This window comes from Carcharodon carcharias, chromosome 21 (assembly GCF_017639515.1).
Source record: "Carcharodon carcharias isolate sCarCar2 chromosome 21, sCarCar2.pri, whole genome shotgun sequence".
NCBI classification, from domain to species: Eukaryota; Metazoa; Chordata; class Chondrichthyes; order Lamniformes; family Lamnidae; genus Carcharodon; species Carcharodon carcharias.
In genome coordinates this window covers 76141647-76168211 of record NC_054487.1, presented here as the reverse complement: position 1 = coordinate 76168211, position 26565 = coordinate 76141647, and the positions used below count along the sequence as shown (strand labels likewise).

The window sequence follows — 26565 nt, the reverse complement described above, 5'->3', positions numbered from 1 at the left end:
GCTCAAATCCAGTCCTAAAGGTAAAGTACAACAACATGCGTGCCAGCGCAAGCTCCTACAAATAGACATTCTAATAATCAAATGCCCTACTCTTGTGTCCTATGCTTGTGTGTGTTTTGCCGCATCAGGAGATCCACCTTTAACTCATCTACATGAACATGGTGCAGTCGGGAATGACGATTTCACGAGTGCAGAACCAGCAACTGGAATACATAGAGATGGCAGAGGATACATATTGATGCTTGCCAAACTTAAGTTTTAGTACAACAGTAACTACACTTCAAAAGTATCTCACTGAATATAGAATGCTTTGGGATGTCCAGAAGCTGTGAAAGGCACGACAGAAATGCAAATCTTTCTTTCTTTTTATTCTTTGTAGAAGTTGTATTGGTTTCTTTATCTAGCTAGGCAAGTGATTGCATTTGCTGGCAGCAATAGGACAATGTTCTGTGTAGGTCTGAGTGTTCATATTTAGTCCTTGGTTATTAAAACTCTGCCTTTAGCCAGAAAGTCATGTTTATTTATAGATTCAAGCAAGTCCATCACACCTTTCTGACAAAGGATAAACATGAACAAAAGTAACTTATAAGTCAATCAATGCTCCATCTAAGTTGGTTTCATCACACTGCTCTTATCTTTAATCAATTGTAAGGAGCCAAACCAAACACCATGCGTTCTGACAGGATGAACATAAAAGATTTCAGAATAATGAGAATAATCAATGACCAGATACTTACCACATTTTCATCAGTAATAGGTTATAAAGCTTTTCCTCAGTTATGTTTCTGGGCACAGATATCATAAAGGGTTGGCCAAACAAACACACGCTGCCATGGTGGCTATAGCTTGGCTGCCGATACTTCTCACGTAAATACACTGGAATCACTACAGTGTCTGTGTCATCTGTCCTACTGCCAGTTACTTCAAAACTAAAGTAACAAAAAAAAAAATTTTGCTACATTGTGCATTATCTTCCTAAAAAAAAAAACAGTTATTGGTCTTATAAAGTTCTAATGTTAATCACTGGAGGGGGTAAAGAACTGAAATGGCCCATATCATTCTCAATTGCGGCATGTGGTTAAACAAATGGATAGTTCATTGCTTGACAAAGCTATGTTACTTTAAATAAGGTGAAATTAGTGAACAGAATTAAAAAAATGACTAACTCATTAAAATACCTTGAAATGACACCATTAACGAACCCAAAAAGCACATCAGCTGGGGGTAATGAAACATGAGGAATAACTGTCTTTTCACAGCAAATAGCTGCCCTTTTAACTTAAGGTTTGAATAAATCATAATTACTAGAACCAACCTTTCTACATTTCCATGATCTCTACCATATTTTAGATAACTTCATTTAATCCTTTGATAATATTGAATTTAATTGGTATGTTTGAAGCCAAATAAGTAATAAATTATCCTGAGTTTTAAAACATTGAACAAAAAAATGAACAGTGGCATTTGTGGCTTGGCAGCAACTGTTAGTTTGGTTCAGTTGGTAATGCTTCTTCGCCTACAAGCCAGGGATTGTGGGTTCAAGCCCCACTCAAGGGGCTGGCACTTAAGTACAATACTGAAAAAATGCTGCATTGTTGGGGGTGCTGTCCTCCAGATGAGAAGCTACAATCAAGGTCCTGTCTACCTGTTCTGCTGGTTTAAGTGCACATCAAAAGATCATAAGGCACAGTTGAAGTGGAGGACAGAGTGTTCCTGGTATCTGGTCAACTTATCCTCCCCCTTAACAAACGCTCTTAAAACTGATCAACTTCTCATTCGTCTTTTTTGCTTTACTTTGGATCTGGCTGTTGTACAATAGATAGTCATGCTTGCATATAACTGTCACCTCACTAATGAAAGGAGAGCACCAAGAGACACGAGACCATGCAATATAAATGTAAGCCTTTCTTGCATCAATGTGCTGTCAAACTCCCTCTGGTGGAATATTCATGGCATTGTCTGCAAGCTGGTCTGAAAAATGTTAGAATGTCACAGATTCATAGATATTTTAAAATGATAGCAATTCTGTGATACTGTAATAATGAATTAAGTCTGTAATCGATGCAACAATAGGAAGATCTAAACTTGATTGCAGCTTTGCTTACAACATTGATGGCACTTGAAAGATACTTAATTTGGCTGTACTTCAAGCGCCTTAGGATGTCCTGAGCTTGTAAATGCAATTTTTGAAAAAACACATTTTCCAATTTAAGTCCCTTGCAGAAGCCTCTCTTACATACAGGAGGATGTGTACTGCTCTGGATGTGGCATTATCGGATACTTGAAGTATTTAAAAGCCAAGAGTAAACGGCTTGGTGGAAAAAGGACTTCAAAGAGGTAGAAGCAAAGATACAGTAATTGTAGCATACCATGAGTATGGAGCGGGTGCATATTTGTTGTTTAGTAATGATAGAAGACAGCCCTTCAGTTGAACAGTAAAAACAAGTTTCAACCAATCATAAAACCAGTTCATCACTCAAGAGCAGTGTGGCCATCTAACTGCAGTTCAATTATTAGTGAACAAATTTGATAATTACTTCAGAGCTTTGGGACACTCTACTATATTAAAAACAACAAGTTGTTGAATCAATTTCTTTGTCCATTGTTTTAGTGGGAGTGCTGATTTGTGTATAGCAATCCTGGAGGCTGGGGAAGGGAGGGCAGGGGAGGCAAGGTGCAACCAAGGGAGAGGGGAAGAAGTGAAAGATTGCATGCTGTGGCTACCTGTACCAGTTTCTGCTTTTGAAACGCACACTTTTGTATACAACTGCATCTGGAGTCCATCTGGCAAAAGTTCAAAGCATTAATATCAAATGCCAGATTTGAGTCTTCAACCGTGTTTAAAATAAATAAATAAATTAACAGCTGACTAGCGGGTTAGGCCTCCAGATATTTACAGTGTAATTGCAGGGTTGTTCTCTTTCAATTCAAGTACGTGCAGTCAAACACTGCTAAACATATTTTGTTAAAGGCAAGATTTAAGCTTTGGGACAAACAACCCACAATGCTATACTAAAAGGAAGCTGGGAGTTACACAATTACTTACACAAAGATGTCATCTCTTTCCATGATGCTGCTCAGATTTTCATCCATAGAAAATATTCTATGGAATCGGTGATTATATATATCTGTGACAACCATCTGAATACAAACCACAAGAAAATTATGTCACTATTCCGACAAAAGAAACAAAAAAATCAAATTGTTCAAAATTGGGATAGTTCAGAATCTTACTTTGTCTGCAGGGACATCTGATAAAGCAGACAGTGCAGCACACAGATCTGAAATAATGCCGATTTTAGGAACAACTACTTTATACTAAAAGAAAGAAGAACTTCAGTTAAACAGTTATTTAAGTTATTGATATCAGCAAAAGTGCTTGTGTGAAATGCATGCAAGTGGAAGTTCAAGTGTAAAAACTACATAAACAAATTTCAGTCACCATAAAATAGTCTGGGTTATATCTACCCACAATGAACTTGCTCCAAATGCAGTTACATTTTTCAATGCTTACAGTTTCTCTTGTAACGACTTCTCTTTTCCCCTATACTATCACCACAGCACATCCTAAAGCATCTATACGTGACCCCCCTCTCCTCTTGTTTATCTACATGTTGCTTCTTGGGGATGTTATCCACAGGTATGGATAACAACTTATGTCAACACCATAACCACTTCCTTGAGACATGATTATTCCAAAGCATTCCTTGCTGGTCTTTCATCCTCCTGGTGGACTGGATATATGTGCCTTTCACACAAGTTCTGCTTCAATCTCTCTGAAGGTGGATAGAGCAAACATTTGATGAGACGAAGCTAAGAATAGATTGTTATGCCACTTTATTTCACAACAAGGAGAATGCAGAGGTGGCAGTAATGATTAAACTCGTAATTATAACAATACAACTTATTTTGGCATAATACAAAGAATGTCATGCTACCCCCACAGTGGGCTCTTGTGTATGACTTAAGAGGGCTTATAAATATCATAGGAACAGGAGGGAGTTATTTAGTTCCTCGAACCTGTTCTGCCTCTACCAATTAATAAGATTATGGCTGATCTGCAACTAACTGCAAGGAGCACCTTTGCTCCAAACCTTTCAACGCTTTTAAGAACATAAGAACTAGGAACAGGAGTAGACAATTCAGCCCCTCGAGCCTGCCCTGCCATTCAATACGATCATGGCTGATCTAATTTTGGCCTTAAATCCAATTTCTCGCCCTCTCCCCCTAACCTTTCAACCCATTATTAATTAAAAATCTGTCTATCTCCTCCTTATATCAATTCAGCGTCCCGGCATCCACTGCACTCTGAGGTAGTGAATTCCACAGATTCACAACCCTTTGAGGAAAGTAATTCCTCCTCATCTCTGATTTAAATCTACCACCCCTTAGCCTAAAACTATGGCCTCTCACTCTAGAATGCCCCACAAAGGGAAACATACGCTCCACGCCTACTTTGTCTATCCCCTTTGGCATCTTATATATCTCAATTAAATCTCCTCTCATCCTTCTAAACTCTAGTGAGTATAGGCCTAAACTGCTCAATCTCTCCTCATAAGACAAGCCTCACATCTCTGGAATCAATCTAGTGAACCTCCTCTGAACTGCCTCCAATGCATCTACATCCTTCCTCAAATGCACAGTACTCCAGGTGCGGTCTTCACCAATGTCTTGTACAGTTGCAATAACACTTCCCTACTTTTATACTCTATTCCTTTAGCAATAAATGCCAAATTTCCATTTGCCTTCCTTATTACCTGCTGTACCTGCATACTAGCTTTCAGCGATTCATGCATGAGGGCACCCAGATCCCTCTGCACTTAAGCATTTGACAAACAAAACTCTATAAATTTCAGTTTTCAAATTAATTGATCTAGTATTAATTGCCATTTGCTGAAGAGAGTTCCAAACTTCTACCACCATTTGTATGTGGAATTATTTCCTATTTTACTCCTGAAAGGTCAGGCTCTAATATTTAGACCATGCTGCCTAGTCCCAAACTTCCCACCTACTCCAAAATTTATCACATTTTGCCTTTATGAAAGCCGTCATAGCTTTCTCTTTAACAAAACTAATTCTTCTGGTAGCTATCTGTGCCTATTGGTCTGCTTTTTTGTTAACAGACAGAAAAAGGATTAAAGACTTTTCTATACAATGGTTTTGAAGTGTTCAGTGAATACAGAGACAAACTAATAAATTGGATTATTGTGAGAAATCCTCATCAAAGCTGGTTCACTACCTATTGTCTCAGACACCCCACTTTCTTTGCTTTACCATTAATGACAGAATGCTCCATCTCTTCTCTCTGGAACCAAACCTAATCTGCCTCTGTGCTTCTCTGCCTTCAAACCCCAACTTTTTGATCTTTATTTCTGTTCTGAATAATTTATCTCATCAAATGTGGACTGAAGCCCATTCATCTCATCTGACTTCTCTGTCAAGGGCTTCAGAACATCTTATTCATCGGAAATAGTACATAAATACAAGCTGTTATTGAATCTGGTGTTTGGATTGATGACTACTTTCTGTATTAAAAAATGTAACCACAACAATGACTAAAAAGCTGCCAAACCCATTCTCCAGTACAATTGGGAGAGTTAAACCATGCTTCTCATACCTGCATTGGCTTGGTGAGTGGTTCCATTCTGACGAGGAAAACCTCCAAAGTGCGTTCTTTTTTCAAGGGTAAAGGAAGTGTTAAGTAACAAAATGGGTCAAATGTCACAGAAACCTTCGAACATTCAGGGCAAACAAGAGTAGATTTAAAAAGACCATGGAAAATATCAACAATGATAGAATCATTCCGTTTCCTGTGATTTTCCCATGCCTCCTTGGCAACCACCTTCAAAAAAGAAAACAAAATGAGACAGGCTTCAGAGGACAAAGTGCCACTTACTCATCTATAATTGACTACTTGACAATGATCATTTCCCTCTGACCAAAAATATTTAAAGCTGGGGCTCTTTCTATATTACACAGAATTTACAACACAGAAACAAATTATGCAGCCCTACTGGTTTATGTTCCAGATGAGCCTCCTCCCACCTTACTCCATCTAATCCTATCAGCATAATCTCCTACTTTTTTTTAAATTTCTTTTACTTATCCAGCTTCACCTTAAATACATCCATGAAAGAAAGAAGTTTTTGTTTCATGGAATTTCTCAAAATTACCCTGGCTTCACATGCATCGCAAGTTCCATCATTACTCTCAACATTTCAGCATTTAATTGCACAATTTCAGCAGTCGTAGTGACTGATGCCAGACAGCAAGAATCTTTGGATTGTACCAAAAATATGATTTGGACAGCAAAACGACATGGGTGACCTGAAACATACACCTCTGTTTCATGATAATTCATGCCATTAACTGCCCAGGACATGTGAATAAAAATTGATAAAACATGCAAATAGGATCATTTGGGGGAGGAGGTAGAAGGGATCGAACAACCATTAATATAACATACTTTTAACTTTTTCAAACGCTTTATTTAATCTCCTACCTGCAAGGAGGCAGAACTACATTTAACAATTGTTGAATCTTGCTGGGAACCTACCATTCGCTTAGCCAAAAGAAAGCCATTCTGCTGACATGCGTTTTGGGTCTGTTAACGAAAAGCTCTCACTGTGGGATCAGAGGCTAACTAGTCCGAGTTGGCACTGATGCTTTACCATCACTTTGGAGCCCTAAACACCAATTTTAACAATGAAGTGAATGGGGAAGGAGAATATTTCACATTGAAAGCACTTCTCCAGAGAACACAGTTCACCTTCAACAACAATATAAGCATTAACCGTAGCTCCTCCCTAAATCATGAAGAAAAAAACTAACTGGTTGTACCTCATCAGGTCGCCCTTCTGCATCTTTGAGTTGAATGTATGGTTTTTTTCTAATCCTATTCAAATCTTCATGTAAGCCATCAAGAAGAAAAGCAAGCAATTCTTGAGAGTCCTGTTGCTGGTAGCCAGAAAACTGAGGAGCAAAGCGACCCACTTGCGTCTAAAACAAGGGAACAAATATAAACTGTTAACCAACCAATTATAATGTCCCCACAAAAGTGAAAAACTTCAGCAAGAACTTAAATAGAAACAGGAGGAGTACTGTCAACATTAGTACCACATACTTGTCATAAAATGAAATACCAAGTGCACATGGATCACAAAAGGCTGAACTAACTGCTGTGAACGCCAATGTTGAACAGATGCTGGGATATCAAGAAAACTGAAAACAGAAAAAGAACAGAAAAGATGTCTGTGTGGGCTTGAGTTACTAACGGTTCCATTTCCCTCCCTTTTAACAATACCATTTTACCTTAGCTGACGTGGCTCATGATGAGCAGGAACTAACAGAACAAAGCATCACTGTACGAGCTCTTGCCGTTTTGTGTTTTAAGCTGTAATGGTGGATTGTTCTGTTGTAAATAATTAAGGCATCTGCCACTGAGGCAAAGAATCCTAATCTGACATTGCCTTTCAATAATCAGGCCAAATATCAGGGTGTCTTTGGGTTCACATGCAATGCTTGACCCCCAAATAAGAGAGGAGAACCCTTGATTAAGAGAAACTCATTGTGTGGTGCCCAGTAAGGACATACAAAGGTCATTTTTGTTCAGTGTTTTGAGGTGCTTGAGATCAGGAGAAACATACACAGAAAATCTGCGTTAAGGAAAAAAGACATTCTGGCTGCGATACTGACATGGTCACAACTGTTGGTCAGAAATACAGGAATTGATGGTGATTTAGAGGGGAAAACAGCTCTTCTTTGGAGGCCCCCCAACTCCTGACAATAACTTGTGAACAATGCAGAAGGCATAGTCCAAGTGATTCCACAGGTACAGGTCTCAGCCTCATGTTTGAACATGTTACACCACTGCAGACATGAAATTTGTAGCATTTTGCAGTGTCCAAAGCTTTTGGTACAGATTGATGTAGACAACTACATCAGGTGTTTGGTTTGTCTTGATGTAGTACTGTACATTCTGTTCAAGGGGCGTATAGTACAACCACAACCCCGTTTGGGTATACACTTTATATTGTGCATGAACAAAATTTTTTTGCCTTAGACCTGGGCACTTGTAAAACAATCTGCATTAAACTTTCCATCCAGCTACATCAAAGGGTTAAATACAAATGGCTACAGTCAAGTCTTTATTTCATGTTTTAATACATACCTTAAAGGCCCTTGGTGTAACATAGCTATATTTTCCTGACCACATCTGCTTGATGAGATCTGCGTAAGCGTTAGCTATTTCTCCTTTCATTCCTAGTAGGTTGTCATGATTTAACTCATCCAGGTACTCACCAGACAGAAAGTATTCTGTCAGTGGCGGGGTATTACTTAAACACTAAAGAAAGATAAAAGATAAGCTTATGTAAATTAACAAGATTATTTCAACAGGCTTACCAATTAGTTACCCTGAACTTCTATAAGTTAGTCCACAATGCAGTTGGGTCAGCTCTGGCTGTGTGGCAAAAAATTGCTTGTACTCCAGTCAATGTAAGGAGTTGGATGACTAATAAGCAGTGAAAATAACAGCACACCTGGTTTTTAAGTAGTGTTTTGAGATATCAACTGAGCACCTGTCCAGAGTCAGAAAAGCATACTCTGAATGGATGAAAGCATGAATTTGAGCTGGTTCTAATTTTAGTCACCAAGGAGAGCTTGTAGTTGAGGAGGAAGTGGGGGAAGGGGGCAGGGCAAGGACAAATCCATGGTGGAATTCAGAGAGATAAGAAGTGTCTGGGGCAGAAGGAAAAGTCATTACTGGGATTGCTCTGGCTATGATTGGATATAAAAGCAACTGTTCAACAACAGTGCATGAGGTAATTTTTCTATCTCTGGACAAACTACTATACTATTGTGCAGTGATCTATCTCAACTTGCAACTGAGAACCCCTGTAAACAAAACCAATAAAGACAGGTAAATCACGATTTTCAATCGAGAGTTTAATTCACATTTACAAATATTGAATACTCTAGGCTTTCTTAATTGTTCTCCAAAGAGTAAACAGCAGTGCTAACAAGTCAACAGATGCAACACGTACAGTGGAAATTAAAAGCACAACCGATAATTCTATTAATTGCGAAACAGTTACCATATCAACCAGGTTTAAAGAGACGTTAAATCCTATAAGGTGAAGTTACTTATTGCATTTATCTGTTCTCTTCGTTTGATTACTGTAAATACAACTCTGATGTTTCTTGATAAACCAGATGGTCTAGGTAACTGAACAAAGTAAAATGCTGGAGGAAAGATTTAACTCAGTGAAGGGTGAGGAAGCAAAAGCCTTATCACTTGAGATTAGCTCCCCTTTAATAACTCATTCTGATGGCACAATGGACAATGATACAGTTCAACTTAACAACCAATGTATTAGATTTCAGTCAAACTGGCAAGCTCACCCACGAGATCTATAGTAAAACATGGCTTTGCAGGAAGAGGGTATCATTTGGGCTCTTATTTAACATGGAAAGAAAAAGCCACTAAGCCAACAACCCATCAGAAATAAGAACAGAAATTGTTGGGAAATATACAAGTCAGTCAACATCTGTAAGGAGAAAGGTTTCGTTATGGTTTTGGAGTTGATCCTTTGAGAGAAGTGTAAACCTGAGAGCTAAACATAAGAGTTAGCCTTGTTCACGTTTGCCAAAGAAAGCTAAACATTCTGCATTTTGTGTATTCTTTAAAAACATTGGTAGGAAGTGAAAACTATTGCTTGATAAGTCCTCCATGAGATAATTAATGAAGTATTTTTAAAAATGGAGGTTAAAAGGTAGGCAGGAGAAACAGGTTTAAAAAAAGGTGTTCACAAAGGTGTGAAATTACAAAAATCAATGTACAGTCAGGGAGTTGTACAATGCCTCGGTCAAAGAAAGATTTTTTTTCTGAAGCTTGGATGAGCTTGATGGGTGAGGGCAAGGTGAAAAGGTCAAAGTTAGAATGAAAATAGGTCACTTGATGAGCTGAGATAAGGTCGGGATCAGACTTGAAGACTGAACAAAACCGTCCGTCATGCAATTTACAATTGGCCTCCCAAAGTGGACAAGATTATCTATTCTTAATTTTCTTCAAGAAGGTGGAGGTGAGCTTCCTTCTTTAACTGCTACAAGTTCTTGTGATGAAGGTATTCTAGTAGATTAAACAAAGCACAGGTAAGTTGCTATCTTGTAGGGAATGAGTATTTGGAACCCTGGGGTAAGGGATGAATGCATAAGATGAGCTTTATGCATCCTTTTTATTGCATGGAAAGATGTGAACAGAATTTGTCAAGGGCAAATCTTGTTAACTAACTTGGAGTTTTTTGATGCAGTAACAAAGAGGTTTGATGAGGATTAATACTTGTGATGTGGTGTACATGGACTTCCAAAAGGCATTTAATAAAATGCACACAACAGCCCTGTGAACAAAGTTAGAGCTCATGGAATTTAAGGATAGTAGCAACATGGATATGAAATTGGCTGAGTGACAGGAAACAGAGTGAACAGCTGGTTATTAGATTTGAGGAAGGTTTATAATGGAGTTCCCCAGGCATCGGTGTTAGGACCCCTGCTCTCCCTGATATATAATAATGAACTAGACTTATGTATTGGTCATAATTTCAAAATTTGCAGATGACATAAAACTTGGAAGTATGAGAGTTGTGTAGAGTAGCATATTAAATTGCAAAAGGAAGACAGGTTGATGGAATAGACTGACAAGTGTCAGGTGAAATTTAATACAGAGAAGTGTGAAGTGATTGATTTTGGTAGGAAGAATGCAGAGATACAATGTCAAATAAAGGGTACAATACAAACGGGGATGCAGGAGCAAAGGGACCTAGGTGCATATGTGCACAAATCACTGAAGGTGGCAGACCAGTTTGAGAGGATTGTTAATAAAACGTACAGGATCCTGGGCTTTATCAATAGGGGCAGACAGTACAAAAGCAAGGAAGCGATGACAAAGCTGTATGAAACACTGATTCGGCCTCAAATGGAGCACTGTGCCCAGTTCTGGGTAACACACTTTAGGAAGGAAGTGAAGGCTTTATAGAGGGTGCAGAAAGGATTCATGAGAATGATTCCAGGGGTGAAGAATGTCAGTTATGTAGATAGATTGGAGAAGTCACAATTGTTCTCCTTAGGAGGAGATTGAAAGGAGATTTGATAAAGGTGTTCAAAATCACGAGGGATTTGGACAGAGTTGATAGGGAGAAATTGTTCCCATGGGGGATGGAATCAAGAATCATAGGAACAGGACTAGGCTAAGCAGCCCGTCGAGCCTGCTCCGCCAGTCAATTAGGTCATGGCTGATATCTACCTCAATGCCACTTTCCCAGCACTCTCTCCATATTCCATGATGTCATTAGTATTCAGGAATCTAACGATATCTGTTTTGAACATGTTCAGTGAATAAGCTTCCACAGCCCTCTGAGGTAGAGAATTAAGATTCAATGCCTCATCTCAGTCTTAAATGGACTACCCTTTAACCTGAGGTTATGACCCCCGGTTTTAGACTCACCAGTCAGGGGAAATATCTCATCAACATCTACCCTGTGATGCTCTGTAAGAATTTTGCAAGTTTCAATTAGGTCAACCCTCACTCTTTGAAACTTTAGGGAATACAGATCCTCAATCTCTCCTCATAAAACAATCCCGAGATCCCAGGGATTAATCTGGTGAATCTCCATTGCACTCCCTCTATGGAAAGTATATCCCTTCTTAGATAAGGGGACCAAAACTACACAATACTCCAGGTGAAGTCTCAGCATGGATCTATACAACTGCAGCAAGACATTTATTCCTGCATTCAAATCCCATTACAATGAAGGCCAACACACCATTTGCCTTTCTAATGTTTTTAATTCATTCACGGGATGTGGTCATCACTGGCTAGGCCAGCATTTATTGCCCAGCCCTAATTGCCCTTGAGAAGGTGGTGGTGAGCTGCCTTCTTGAAACGCTGCAGTTCATGTGGTGCAGATGCCCCCAGTGCTATTAGGGATGAAGTTCCAGGATTCTGACCCAAAGACAGTGAAGGAATGGTGATATATTTTCAAGTCAGGATGATGAGTGGCTTGGAGGGGAACTTCCAGGTTGTGATGCGCCCATGTGTCTGCCGCCCTTGTCCTTCTACATGGTAGCAGTCATGAGTTTGGAAGGTGCTGTCTAAGGAGCCTTGGTGAGTTCCTGCAGTGGATCTTGTAGATGGTGTACACTGCTGCCACTGTGCATCGGTGGTGGAGGTTAAGAGTGTTTGTGGACGGGATGCCAATCGAGTGGGCTGCTTTGTCCTGGGTAGTGTCAAACTTCTTGAGCGTTATTGGAACTGCACTCATCCAGGCAAGTGGAGAGTATTCCATCGCACTCCTGACTTGTGCCTTGTAGATGGTGGACAGGCTTTGCTTGGTGGGCAGGCAAGCGACAATTGCTTGCTGCATCTGCATGCTAACATTTAGTGACTCACGAACATGGGCAGCCAGGTCCCTTTGGACATCCGCACCTCCCAACCTCTCACCATTTAAGAAATATTCCACCTTTCTGTTGTTTTCTACCAATGTGAATAAGTTCACACATTATATTTCATCTGCCATGTTCTAGCCCATTCACTTAGCCTGTCCAACTCCTCTGGAAGCCTCCTTGCATCCTCCTCAGAACTTATGCTCCTACCATTTCACATCATCAGCAAATTTGGAAATATTACAATTGGTCCCCACATCCAAATCATTTATATAGGTTGTGACCGGCTGTGGACCTAGCACTGATCCTTGCGGTACCCCACTAGTAACAGCCTGCCACCCTGAGAATGATCTGTTTATTCCTACCCTCCGCTTTCTGTCTGTTAACCAATTTTCAATCCATACTAGGATATTTCCCCCAATTCCATGCGCTCTAATTTTATTTACTAACTCCTGTGTGGGACCTTCTCAAAAGCTTTCTGAAAATCTAAATACACCACATCCACTGGTTCTCCTTTATCAATGCAACAAGTAATATCCTCAAAAAACTCTCAACAAATTTATCAAACATGATTTCCCTTTCATAAATCCATGGTTACTCTGCCTAATTTTACCATTCTTTTCTAAAATGTCTAGTTATCACATCCTTTTCCCTAATACTGATGTCAAACTAACAGGTCTGTAGTTGTCCATTCTCCCTCGTCTGTACTTCTTAATTGGTGAGGTTACATTTGCTACTTTCCTGCCTGCAGGAACCTTTCCAGAATCTGTAGAATTTTGAAAGGTAACCACTAATGAATGCATTCTCTGTCTAGCCACCTCCTGCAACACTCTGGGATGAAGCTCATCTGGTCCAGGGGATTTATCAACCTTAGCTTCTCATCCATTTCCCTGTTCAACACTATAAATTCTCCAGTGCCCACCTGTAATGGGCCCACATTTGTCCTAGCTAACCTTTTCCATTTCACATACTTAAAGAAGCTTTTATGTCCACCTTTATGTTCCTCACTAGTTTGCATTTATATTCTCTTTTCCCTTTATCAGTTTCTTGGTCCTCCTCTGCTGGGTTCTAAATTACTCCCTCAGGTTTACCAGTTTTTCTCTGGTATCCTTATAAGCCACTTCCTTTGATCTAATGCAAACTTCTTTCGTTAACCATGGTTGATTTTTAAAAATTCGTTCATGGGATGTGGGTGCCATTGCCTAGGCCAGCATTTATTGCCCTTGTTCACAGGGCATTTACGAGTCAACCACATTGCTGTTGGTCTAGAGCCACATGTAGGCCAGGCCCAGTAAGGACAGCAGATTTCATTCCATAAAGGCATTAGTGAACCAAATGGGTTTTTGCAACAATCGGCAATGGTTTCTTGGTCATCATCAGACTTCTAATTCCAGATTTGTATTGAATTCAAATTTCACCATCTGCCATGGTGGTATTCGAACCTGGGTCCCCAAAGCATTACCCTGGGACTCTAGAACACTAGTCCAGTGACAATACCACTATGCCACTGCCTGTATATCTGTTGTAGACCATGTAGTATTTCTTTAAATACTAGCCATTGTCTGTCTATGACAAAGCTTTTGGTGTATTTTCTCAATCCAACATAGCCAATTTGCCTTTCATGCCTCCATAATTTCTATTCTTCAGGTTTAAGACCCTAGATTCAGAATGAATTATTTCACGTTCAAACTTAATACAAAATTCTATCATATTATGCTCACTATTTCCCAAAGGCTCCTTTACAGCAAGGCTTTAATTAGCCCTTTCTCATTACACACCACAATCCAAAGTAGCCCGATCTGGAGCACTGCTCCAGAAACCCATCGAGTACACACTCCAGGAATTTCTCCTCCACAGCATTAGTGCTGATTTGGCTAAACCAGTCCATGTGTAAATTGAAGTCGCCCATTATTACTGTATTACACACGTTACATGCTTCTCTAACTTCCTGATTTATACTGTGCCCAATATAAGCACTTGTTTGGTGGCCAAAAACAATTCCCACCAATGTCTGCTGCCCCTTGCTGTTTCTCAGCTCCACCCAAATTGATTCTACATCTAGATTCTTCTATCTAAGGTCCTCTCTTATTGATGAACTGATCTCGTCCCTTACTAAGAGTGCTACGCCCACCTCCTTTTCCTTTATGCCTTTTCCTCCTAAATGTCAAATATCCTTGGATATTCAGTTCCCAACCTTGGTCACCCTGTAGCGACCTCTCCATAATGGCAATTAAATCATACCCATTTACCTCATTTGTGCATTCAATACATCAACTTTTTTGCGAATGCTACATGCATTCTTTAATTCTGGTTAATGAGTGGATGATCCCTTTCAGCCTACTCCAGAGGTCCCCAGCATCATGGATGCCAGTCTTCAGCCAACTTCATTCACTCCAGCTTATATAAAGAAACAGCTGAAGGCACTGGATACTGCAAAGGCTATAGGCCCTGACAATATTCCGGCAATACCAGAACTTGCTGCACCCCCAGCCAAGCTGTTTCACTGAAATATAGAAAATAGGAGGAGTAGGTCATTCGGCCCTTTGAACCTGCTCCGCCATTCAATGTGATCATGGCTGATCCTCTGTCTCAACGCCATGCTTCTGCGCTCTCCTCCTACCCTTGATGCTATTAGAGTCCAAAAATCTAGCTATTTCCTTATTAAACATATTCAGTGACTTGACCTCTATAGCCTTCTGTGGTAGAGAATTCCATAGGTTCACCACCCTCTGAGTGAAGAAATTTCTCCTCATCTCAGTCCTAAATGGTCTACCCCATATCCTAAGACTGTGACCCCTTGTTCTAAACACCCCCAGCCAGAGGGAATATCATTCCTGCATCATCTGTCCATCCTGTTAGAGTTTTATATGTTTCAATTAGATCTCTTCTCATTCTTCTAAACTCCAGTGAATATAGGCCTCGTTGGCACAATCTCTCCTTAAAAGACAATCCTGCCATCCCAGGAATTAGTCTGGTGAACCTTCGCTGCACTGCCTCTCTGGCAAGTATATCCTTTCTAGGTAAAGAGACCAAAACTGCATACAATACTCCAGGTGTGGTCTCACCTGCATTAAGACATCTTGCTCCTGGACACAAGTCCTCTTCCAATGAAAGCCTTCTTAACTGCTTGCTGCACCTGCACACTTGCTTTCAGTACAGGTACAATACTGGCAACCACCTGGCAACATGGAAAATTGCCCAAATACATCCTGTACACAAAAAGGACAAATCCAACCAAGCCAATTACCACCCTATCAGACTACTCTTAATTATCAGTAAAGTGATAGAAGAGGTCATCAACAGTGCTATCAAGTGGCAGGTGCTTAGCAATAGTCTGCTCATGACACTCAGTTTGGGTCCCTTCAAGGTCACTCAGCTCCTGACCTCATTACAGCCTCGGTTCAAACATGAAAAAAGGAGCTGACCTTCAGAGGTGAGGTGAGAGTGACTGCCTTTGACATCAAGGCAGCATTTGACCGAGTGTGGCATCAAGAAGCCCTAGCAAAACAGCAGTCAATGGGAATCTGGGGAAAAACTCTCTGCTGGTTGGAGTCATACCTAGCAAAAGAAAGATAGTTGTGGTTGTTGAAGGTCAATCATCTTAGTTCCAGGACATCACTGCAGGAGTTCCTCAGGGTAGGCCCAACCATCGTCAGTTGCTTCATCAATGGCCTTCCCTCCATCATAAGGTCAGAAGTTGGGAAGTACAATGTTCAACACCATTTGCAACTCCTCAGGCACTAAAGCAGTCCATGTTCAAATGCAGCAAGACCTGGATAATATCCAGAATTGGGCTGACAAATGGCAAGTAACAGTCGCGCCACACAAGTGCCGGGCAATGACCATCTCCAACAAGAGAAAATCTAACCATCACCCCTTGACATTCAATGGCATTACAATTGCTGAATCCCTCACCATCAACATCCTGGGGGTTACCATTGACCAAAAAATAAATTAGACTAGTCATATAAATATTGTGACTACAAGAGCTGGTCATTTGCTAGGAATCTTGCGGCATATAACTCACCTCCTGACTCCCCAAAGCCTGTGCAGGCACAAATGAGGAGTGTGACGGAATACTCTCCACTGGCCTTGACGAGTGCAGCTCTAACAACACTCAAGGAGCTTGACATCATCCAGGACAAAGCAGCCTGCATGACTGACACCCCATCCACAAACACTGACTCCCTCCACCACTGACACACAGTGGCAGCAGTGTGTACCATTTACAAGATGCACTGCAGGAACCCACCAAGGCACCTTAGGCAGAACCTTCTAAACCCACGACCACTACAATCCAGGAGGATAAGGGCAGCAGATGCATGGGAACACCAACGCCTGGAAGTTCCCCTCCATGTCACTCACCACCCTGATTTGGAAATATATTGCTGTTCCTACACTGTCACTGGGTCAAAATCCTGGAACTCCCTTCCTAACAGCACTGTGGGTGTACCTACACCACACAGACTGCAGTGGTTCAAGAAGGCAGCTCACCACCACCTTCTCGAGGGCAACTAGAGATGGACAATAAATGCTGGCCCAGCCAGCAAAGCCCACATCCCATGAATGAATTTTAAAAAAGCCTAGACTGGAAGTAATCCAGAGATTACTGTTTTAAAAGTCCTGCTTTTCAACCTCCTCCCTAGCTCCCTGAAATCTGCTTTCAGGACCTCATCTACCTTCCTACCTAAATCATTGGTACTGATGTGGACTACGGCCTCTGGCTGTTCAGCCTCCCCCGTAAACTGCAGCTGCTCCATGGCATCCTTGACCCTGGTACCAGGGAGACAACATACCACCCTGGAGTCACGTCTACAGCCACAGAAATGCCTATCTGTTCCTCTAACAAATCCCTTATCACTAATGCTCTTCCCCTCTTCTTCTTTCCATTCTGTGCAGCTGAGCCACCCATGGTGCCACAAACTTAGCTCTGACTGCACTCTGAGAACCAACGCCCTCACCAATATCCAAAATGGAAAACCAATTAACGAGCGGGACCTTAGGTGTCTCCTGCACTACCTGCCTGGTTTTCCTGGACTGTCCGGCGGTCACCCGTTCCCTTTCTGCTGCATGCTCCTAGCCTGCAGTGTGACCACCTCTCTGAATGTGCTATCCATGTAGCTCTCAGCCTTGTAGATGCGCCACAGTGACTCCAGCCGCCACTCAAGCTCTGAAACCCGGAGCTCAAGTTTCTGCAGCTGATGACATTTCTTGCATTTGGTCGTCTAGCTCACTGGTGCCATCCATGACTTCCCAGATACTACAGGGCACACATTCCATGCGACCAAGCTGCCTTGCCATATTTTAACTTTAATTCACTTACGTCAACTCTATTTTAATTCGGTTTATTTATATTAATTTTACTTGGCCTTAACTTAATAAACCTTACAACTATTGATAAATCTTACTAGTATTGATAAATCCGACATTTTACGAGTTGCACTAAACCTTACTTAAAGCACCTGTTTCTCTGTGCGCCGAATCCCGACTTGAACCAAATTCGCTACTCACTTGGTCTCAGTCTCACTCAGTCGTAGTCTCCTGCCCATACGCGCCTTACTTAAGGCATAGATTTAAGTTGATTGGCAAAATATGCAATGGCGACTTTTTTTTTTTACACAGCGGGTGGTTAGAATCTGGAGTGTACTGCCTAAGAGTGCAGCAGAGACAGAAATCAATCATGGCATTCAAAAGGGAATTGGATCATTACCTATAAAGGTAAAATTTTCAGGGCTACGGGGAAAAGGCAGGGCAGTGACAACAGGTGACTTGCTCTTTCAGAGCCAGCACAGACATGGCAGACTGAATGGCCTCCTTCTGTGATGTAACCATTCTATCTTTCTAGTAGGGTGACTATATGTGCCAGAGAAAATCTGCTTCAAAAAGCAGAGAGAGGGTTGAGGAGGAGGGAAAATGTCCATGGAGTTGCTTCATATTGTAGGTGGTAAAAATCAGGATTGCGATCAAATACTCTCCACTTGCCCAGATGAGTGCTGCTCCGACAACACATGCAGATCAATATCATCCAGAACAAAGCAGCCCACATGCTTGGCACCCTTGCCACCACCAGCTCCTTGTGGTAACATTGTTTATTTACAAGGTGCACTGCAGCAACTTGCCAAGGTTTCTTTGATTGCACCTCTCAAACTAGGGCAAGGGCAGTACATGCACGGGAACACCACCACCTGCAAGTTCCCCTTCAAGCCGCACAGATTGCTGACTCAGAACCATATCGCCATTTCTTCACTGTCGCTGGGTCAAAATCCTGGAACCCCCTTCCTAAAAGCATTGTGGGTGTACCTGCACTAGATGGACTGCAGTGGTTCAAGGAAGCTCACTACCACCTTCTCAAGGGCAATTAGGGATGAGCAATAAATATTGGCCTTGACAGTGGTGTCCATTTCTGGTGAACAAATAAAAAAATTAGCTAAAGATGAACTGGTAGGCGCAGAGGAACTTGGGAAAATAAATGACAAGGAACCTATAAGGTGACAGCTAACCCCAATAAATATGCTGAAGACAAAGAGCTAATGTATTCAGAGACATCAAATCGACCAAATACCCTTGAACTTTTTCTGCTTCTCAAGAACATTCCTAAAATGGATGTGTTTATATCCAATTGAGAAAGCTTACACAAAACATGAACACCACAGATTAAGGTCTTTAATCAAAAACAGAGTTAGTTTAATATCGCATTTTCTGTGTTCCTACCTCTTCTCACAAGTTATCAGATAAAAATAAACATTATAGGAGACGACCATACGCCATTTTCGAGCCAGCTTTGCCTTTCAAGAAGACCACAGATGATCTTCTACATCCACTTCACATTCCTGCCCTACCTTGAATTCCTTAATGCTCAAAATTCTAGCCAATCTTAATCTTGAATATTCTAAATACTTGAGGCTCCTCAGCCCTCTGGGGTAGAGAATTCCAAAAATCTAAAACCTTTTGAATGAAGAAGTTTCTCATTTCAGTCGCAAATGGCTGACCTCTTATCTGGAGACTATGGCCCCTAGTTTGAGTAAGCTATAGCTGGGGCAAATTATCTCTACTGCATTTTGAACACAGTCAGCAGCAAAACTGCAATAACTCACTACAAACCAGCTAGAAGTCACAAAAGAAAATGTGCAGTTAGAAAAGAGCACGCCATATTCCGCTGTATTACTGCAGCAAGTAACTGCAGCATAAGAGTTTATTTTCCAATCACAAAGGCTGTACTCTCTCCCACTCATCATTTATCGCTTAGCAAACTTAAAAGCAAGTACAACTATGTGACAGTATCAGTAATACTCATTGAATATTGACAAAATGCTTACAGGATGATTTTGCATGTGTGGATACTCACCAAAAAAATTCCATTTTAAATTAAGGTACAACACCGGTTCTACTGCTTCAGCAAGTTATATTTAAAATGGTTACTTGTGCTGATTTCACTTTCTGCAATCCCTGGAGGGTTCCCAGCAACATTTTGGCACCAGTGAAGAATATTGAGGGGAATCCGAACCTGAACACTATGTTTGATAATATGTTAGAAAATTGACAACAGGAATATATCCCCACACAGACAGGACAAGGAGAAAGGCTATATACTTCCAGGGTTGAGTTTCCTCTAGTTCATACTCGTAATATATTAGAGCAATCTGGGTGGAATCAGCTGAGCCAGCACAAAAGATAAGGGGATTTTGAATGCAAATGAGTTATGTCCAAAACCATTCACACTAGAATTTCCACAATCTTGTACGCTGGCTCAAGATTAGTTCAGTCAAATCAGGCCCCATTCCCAGGTCATCAATGTGAGTTTCCACCAATTGAGCCTGTTATGTAAGACTTTTCAAAAAAAAAAATTATGCTCATTCGCCTAGACATACAGGCACATTCTCTAAAACTTCTTTGTAGTTAAAAAAAAGTGTAATTTCCTAATAGACCGATTAGGATAGGCCAATGAAAATAGTAAATGGTTCAGTATGGTGTTTTCAAGTCATTTTCTGTGACTTTAAATCAGGTTACTCTATGTGGAGCACTGGTCATTTTTATTGCAAAAGTTTATTTTTGTGATAAACTTATTTTCAGCTGCATTAATAAAGCTGCACTAATTACCACTTTAAAAATACCTCAAGGAATGCTTTTAATGGAATTAAATAAAAAGTTCACCGGGTTGCGCTGACTCATGCGTGGATTTATATGTTTGTGATTATACATATGATTTTTAATTGGAAAATTGAATGTAATTTAACCAGCACAACTGACCACATTTTCATGACCACACACAAAGCGGAAAATCTACCCATTCCCCCAGTACTTCAATAAAAATGTTCCAGATAGGAATATTTTCTGTAGTCGTTTTGCACATGCTAAATAACTTGCACAAAAGATTAATGGCGTTTAGGCGAAGGACACAAAGGCCCTTAATTTCAGTATTAAATATTTACAACATTAAATGATTAGAGGTCTCTCAGTTACAACCTACCTGAACTGCTGAATTCATAAAACACGTGTTACCCAAATTACTCAGGCCACAGAGGCCACTCTGTTCACTGTGTCTTCCTGGTTCTAGATAATCGTAGCTGTTATAGCCAGAATATGGGGAGATACAGTAGTTTGAGTTTTTCACACTGAAAGAAAAAGAATGGAGTATTTAGTTAAAAAAATTAAATGTCATTGATCTTAGGAGAACACACATATATACATTTATTAATTATTAAGGAAATAGTAGGGCTTACATCTGGAGTATTTGGACTATAGATTAAAATGTTAAGACTTAAAATAATTCAGATATGCACTGTAGGGCACAAAAAAACAGTTGCCAGTATCACTGTCATAATGCATAAATCTGAAGCGCTACTAGACCTCCTACATAAGTACTGGGATCGCTACCATTCATCTACAGGAGCTCTTTCACAGCTCACTTTGTTTTCCACTTCGCCGTCTAATTTTAAACAGTCTGACTTTATACACCAGCAACATAGAATCATCTCATTTCTTCCTTTTTACAGCATGAAACCCATCATGGAGGCAAGGCTAACGGGAATCTAGGAGGAAAGGAAAGAGTATGCTTCAGTTACAGGTGAGGGTGCAGACATTCCAGAGGCCTCCATGACATCACTGGCTCAATACATTAGAGGTTCTATTTATAGCACGATCTGCTAAGACAGCACAATCTAGGTTTCACATGCAGCGAGGAGCCTGTGGTGGAATGGGAAACTGACTAATGCATCCTGGCAAGCAAGCTGTGCAGAAAAGCTACGGCTCGGTCCATTCGGAGAAAAAAATACTCTCCTTACTTCGATGATGCCGAAAAGGTAGTTATAGTTTGAGAAAAAGACTGCAATGGTGTGAAGTCTGATTTAATTCCTCGTAAGCAGTGTGCATTACAATTTCAAAGGCTCCAAAAGTAAAGTAGCATGGATTTCAGTGCATTTTTGTTGCCACAGAAGTTGCAAAAACTATGAGTATATAAATAAATCGCTGCATTTCTAAAATTAATTTGGTCTCTCAAGGTCACTTCCAAAGAACACTGATAAGAAAGGCAACATCCTCCTGTTTAATAAAGCATGATAACTGTAAGGAAGCAGTTTAAAAACTGTGTTCTGCTAAAGCTAGGTTCCAAAATGAAACAAGTGGAATTTAAAAAAATCACGCTGGGACTACATAAATAATTCAAATCGCTTTCCAAATAAACAATTTAACTGTAATCTACATCCCCCTACCCCCAAAGAGGAAAAGTACAAACAATTTTGGTTACATTTACTTTAGTAACCCTTTGAGATGCATTTAACTTTTATTAATTTAGCAGATGTGCCATTTCTAGTGCACAAAGTGAAAATGTAATTAATCTGCAGGCCCTCACTGCAACACCAGGACAACCCTTTTTAAAATTAGATTGGTGCAGGAGCAGCAGGGAAGAGGGGGGACAAACAAAAAAAAATATTAAACATGTCTTTAAATCCCTATCGCTAGGTTATACTCAAGATTCCCCGTTAACCATCCTTGACATTCAGTTTGACCTTGCATAATCTCTGTACAAAAGTGAAGGAAGATATCTGATGATGCATCATGGCAAAAACTTTAAACATTGCACCCTAAGCAGGAGAATATCTGGCAAATGTTTAATGTTAAATCACTTAAAAAAGACAAAATTCATGCATCTATTATCTCAGTTTCCAGACTATAACTGAGCCAAGGATTAAGTTGGTAATCCAAGTTTAAGGCTTTTAAGCAGTTGTTTGCTGCTCAGATTACAAGAAGGGAAGAATGTTGCTGCTCCCACTTCATCATAATGGCAAAAAGCCGTACATTGTTAAAGACAAACGTTTGCATTTTTTTCTTACGTTACTCTCCAATAAACACTGAGGGGTCTGGGAGTTGGTTCATGTTCATTGGCTGGCAAAAGGAGGTACCATATGGAGTCCACTAGCTGTGCAGCTACGGATGCTGACTGCACAGAAAGCCAAGGCTTTGCATACTGGAAAGAGAGATGGCGAAGGGATAAACTTTTACTGGGATTTACTGCTCTTCTGTCATGGGGACATCAGTCCCCTGTGCCTGTATACTTGTTGGTCTGACGTTGGAGGGGGTGGAGGGTGAAATCCTACTGTATTATCTGGAAAAATATTATCATCCAACTATTGACGTACATGGGATGTGCAGCAGTGACTGACCAGCACTTTGCGAAAACATGAACATATGGAACCATAATACATGGGAGAAAAAAAACCCAACTTCCTTCGGTTGGACAAGTGCCTCAATTTCAGGTACTAGAATGCTAATCTTTAGCCCTTACTGCCGCACTTGTAAATGAGGATCAATAAAATATAGCATACAACAGAGCATATTGTCACAATATACTGTCGCAGTGATCTTGAGGCTGGAGGCAAAAACACAATCTGTTTTCTTAAACATACAAGCTTTCAATTAAACAGTTTCCACAGGCAAATTTTCTTTTAGGTTTTGTCCATACAAGCCTTGCATTGGCAGACGAACAGGAGAAGCATCAACACTGGGAAGAACAACAATCCACGGAATGCTAGATTTTTCTAAAAATCTCAATTTACAAAGCCCAAACATGATTGATTTCCTGCTTGTTGCTTTAGTCTAAACACTGCCTAACTGTAGCATTTGACAGTCAATAGTCTTGTTTTGGGCTTTTTGGGAGAATATTTCCTCAGAAAGGGTTTTGTAAAGGAAGTATATATAAAGGGGACATGCTTTTAAAGCAAAGTATATTCACAATTAAGTTTTAAAAGAGATAGGCAGAGGTAAAAGGTGGGTAAAATACTATCAAGCTAGGCTTTTAAGTTGTTTTCCGAATGACTGTCATCATGAAGCAGTTTTATTATCCTGTCTCAGCAATCCCTGATGTTGGGAAGCCTCTCTTCCTGGAGAGGTAGCAGGGGCTGCCTGGCATTGCCCCTTCCCTCATGTTGTGAATATAGGAAGATTAAAAAAGACATGCAAACAGCTTGATTTTTGTTTTAAAGGAAGCTGTGAGGGCAATATGGTCCAATGAAAGCTGCAAGGTTGGAATACAGTGAAGTAGTTCGAAATTATCTTAAGTCATAGGAGATAACCCACTGGTGTGGAGAGCTGCAGTGTGTTCAATATTCTGCAACAAGAAGTTGCACTAATAGAATTCAATGAATTTGAGTAGAACCATTGTTTCTTAATTTTCGTTCATTGCTCTGTACACTTTGTGCGAAATAAAGCAGCTTAATGACTCTACAAATGATTTTGCAAAGTTCCCTGCCTAAGTAAACACTGACGGTTATAGGAGTTACAAATGATTTTGCAACCGGGCTTGTTTTCAAAAAATTATTCAAATTATTCAAAAGACGATTGAAGCAACACATAAGACTATGTGCAAAAGACAAAAGTCACAGAATCTTACAGCACAGGAAGCTGCCATTTAGCCCTTGCTGTGCTCTGAAAGATCTGTCCAGTTTAGCCCAACAGCCCAACTTTTTCCCAATATGCCTACAAAATAGTTTTCTTCAAATTCAAGGGGAGCATGACACATTGTTAGATCTCATGGGTTTAAGCTGCTTTATAAGGAGATGCTGGACAATGTGCCTGAAAAACATGTAGAATCAATTTAAGGGAATTACTGAACCAGAGCAGCCATATATAAGCAGACACACATTTCACAGAATCACAGTGCAGAAGAGGCCCTTCGGCCCATCGAGTCTGCACTGAAACGTAAGAAACACCTGACCTACCTACCTAACCCCATTTACCAGCACTTGGCCCATAGCCTTGATTGTTATGACATGCCAAGTGCTCATCCAGGTACTTTTTAAAGGATGTGAGGCAACCTGCCTCCACCACCCTCCCAGGCAATGCATTTCAGACTGTCACCACCCTCTGGGTAAAAAAGTTTTCCTCACATCCCTCCTAAGCCTCCTGCCCCTCACCTTGAACTTATGTCCCCTTGTGACTGACCCTTCAACTAAGGGGAACATTTGTAACAAGTGTATTTACTATAGGGATAATTAAAATGCTGCTTTTAATTTAAGCTGGTGAGCATGTAAAAGGAGGGAAGGGATAAAAGTATTTATGCAAGCAATTTATACTTTAAAGCTAAAGATTTTGGAATATATCCTTTGGAAGCTGAATATTTCAGCTGCTTCAACAAAAGTTCAGCATTGCTTCCAGCTCTTCACATCTTCTTCAGTTGATTTTGAGAATATTCTCTAAAAGTACCTTGCATCAGTGTTTAATGAGGAAGAGGGCCTTGCAAAAGCTGCGGTAGATGAGGAGGCTGTTGGGGTACCAAATTAGATAATAAACAAGAAAGGCTACCCATACCCAGTTTGGATGGGCTGCATTTTAGGTTGTTGAAGCCAAGGGTAGAAGTTTCAGAGGTGCTGATCACAATCTTCCAACCCTTTTTGGATACAAGGGTGACACCACAGGACTGGATGGTTTTATTTATTTGTTCTTAGGATGTGAGTGCCATTGGCTGCGCCAACATTTATTGCCCATTCCTAATTGCCCTTGTTCAAAGGGTATTTGAGGTTCAACCACATTTATGTGGGTTTGGAATCACATGTAGGATGGCAGATTTCCTTCCCTAAAGGACATTAGTAAACCAGATGGGTTTTTAAGACAATCAGCAATAGTTTCATGGTCATCATTAGATTTTTAATTCCAGATTTTTATTGAATTCAAATTCCACTATCTGTCATGGCAGGATTTGAATCCAGGTCCCCAGAGAATTACTCTGGGTTTCTAGATTACCAGTCTGGTGACAATACCACTATGCCACCACTTCCCCCAATTTGGTTTTTTTTTGGGGGGGGGGGGGGGGGGGGGGGGGGGGAGAGAGAGCATGGGGGTGGTGGTGGTGGCGGAGGCTACAAATTTTATACCCTTGCTCTAAAAAAGGAAGACAGGTAGAACTGGTAATTAAGCCCAGTCAGTTTAACGTCAGTGGTGGGGAAGCTTTTTGAACGATAATGCAGGAGAAAATTAACAGCCATTTGGATATGCATGGACTAATAGAGCCAACAAGGCAAATCATGTTTGAATAAGCTGACAGTGTTTTAATGAGACATTAGAGACATTGGATGATGGCGATGCAGTTGATATTGTATATATAAAATTTCAAAAGGTGTTTGATAAACATTAGGCTTGTGAACAAAATTCACAATCTTTACAATGAAGGAGGCCATTCAGCCTCTTAAGTCTGCACAGGCTCTCTGAAAGAGCAACCTACCTAGTCCCACTCCCCTGCCTTATCCCTGCAACCTTGCACATTCTCTCTTTTCAGATAGCAATCCAATTCCCTTTTTAATACCTCGTTCAAACCTGCCTCCAGCACCCTTTCAGGAAGTTCATTCCAGACTCCAACACCCTCTGGGTAAAAACATTTTTCTTCACCATACATTTACTCCTTTTGCCAATTATTTTGAATCTGTGCCCTCTAGTTCTTGATATTCTCCTGAGTGGGAACAGTTTGTTACTATTTACCCTGTCCAAAACCCTCAGAATCTTGAATACCTCTAGTAAGTCTCCTCTCAGCCTTCTTTTCTCCAAGGGAAACAGTCCCAGCCTCTCCAATCTATCCTCATAGCTACAGTTTTTTATCCTTGGAATCATTCTTGTGAATCTCCTCTGTACTCTCTCTAATGC

The 26565-nt window shown here is 40.5% G+C and overlaps 1 protein-coding gene across 13 annotated transcripts in view; it reads right to left on the bottom strand.

Moving 5' to 3' along the window:
• LOC121293362 (ubiquitin carboxyl-terminal hydrolase 15-like) overlaps nucleotides 1-26565 on the bottom strand; it is a 114716-nt gene that overhangs the window by 20028 nt on the left and 68123 nt on the right. For 5 of the 13 annotated variants that reach the window (XM_041216357.1, XM_041216353.1, XM_041216356.1 and 2 more), the window contains 7 exons: nucleotides 20906-21050; nucleotides 8171-8344; nucleotides 6841-6999; nucleotides 5618-5842; nucleotides 3235-3318; nucleotides 3047-3141; nucleotides 738-929 (listed from right to left, as the gene is read on the bottom strand). In XM_041216357.1, the coding sequence (XP_041072291.1) occupies nucleotides 738-929; nucleotides 3047-3141; nucleotides 3235-3318; nucleotides 5618-5842; nucleotides 6841-6999; nucleotides 8171-8344; nucleotides 20906-21050 (1074 nt within the window). Of the gene's footprint in view, nucleotides 1-737; nucleotides 930-3046; nucleotides 3142-3234; nucleotides 3319-3351; nucleotides 3777-5617; nucleotides 5843-6556; nucleotides 6687-6840; nucleotides 7000-7123; nucleotides 7222-8170; nucleotides 8345-20905; nucleotides 21051-21312; nucleotides 21468-26565 lie in introns of those variants that run through there. The other 8 variants (XM_041216358.1, XM_041216354.1, XM_041216360.1 and 5 more) reach the window with 8 other exon arrangements.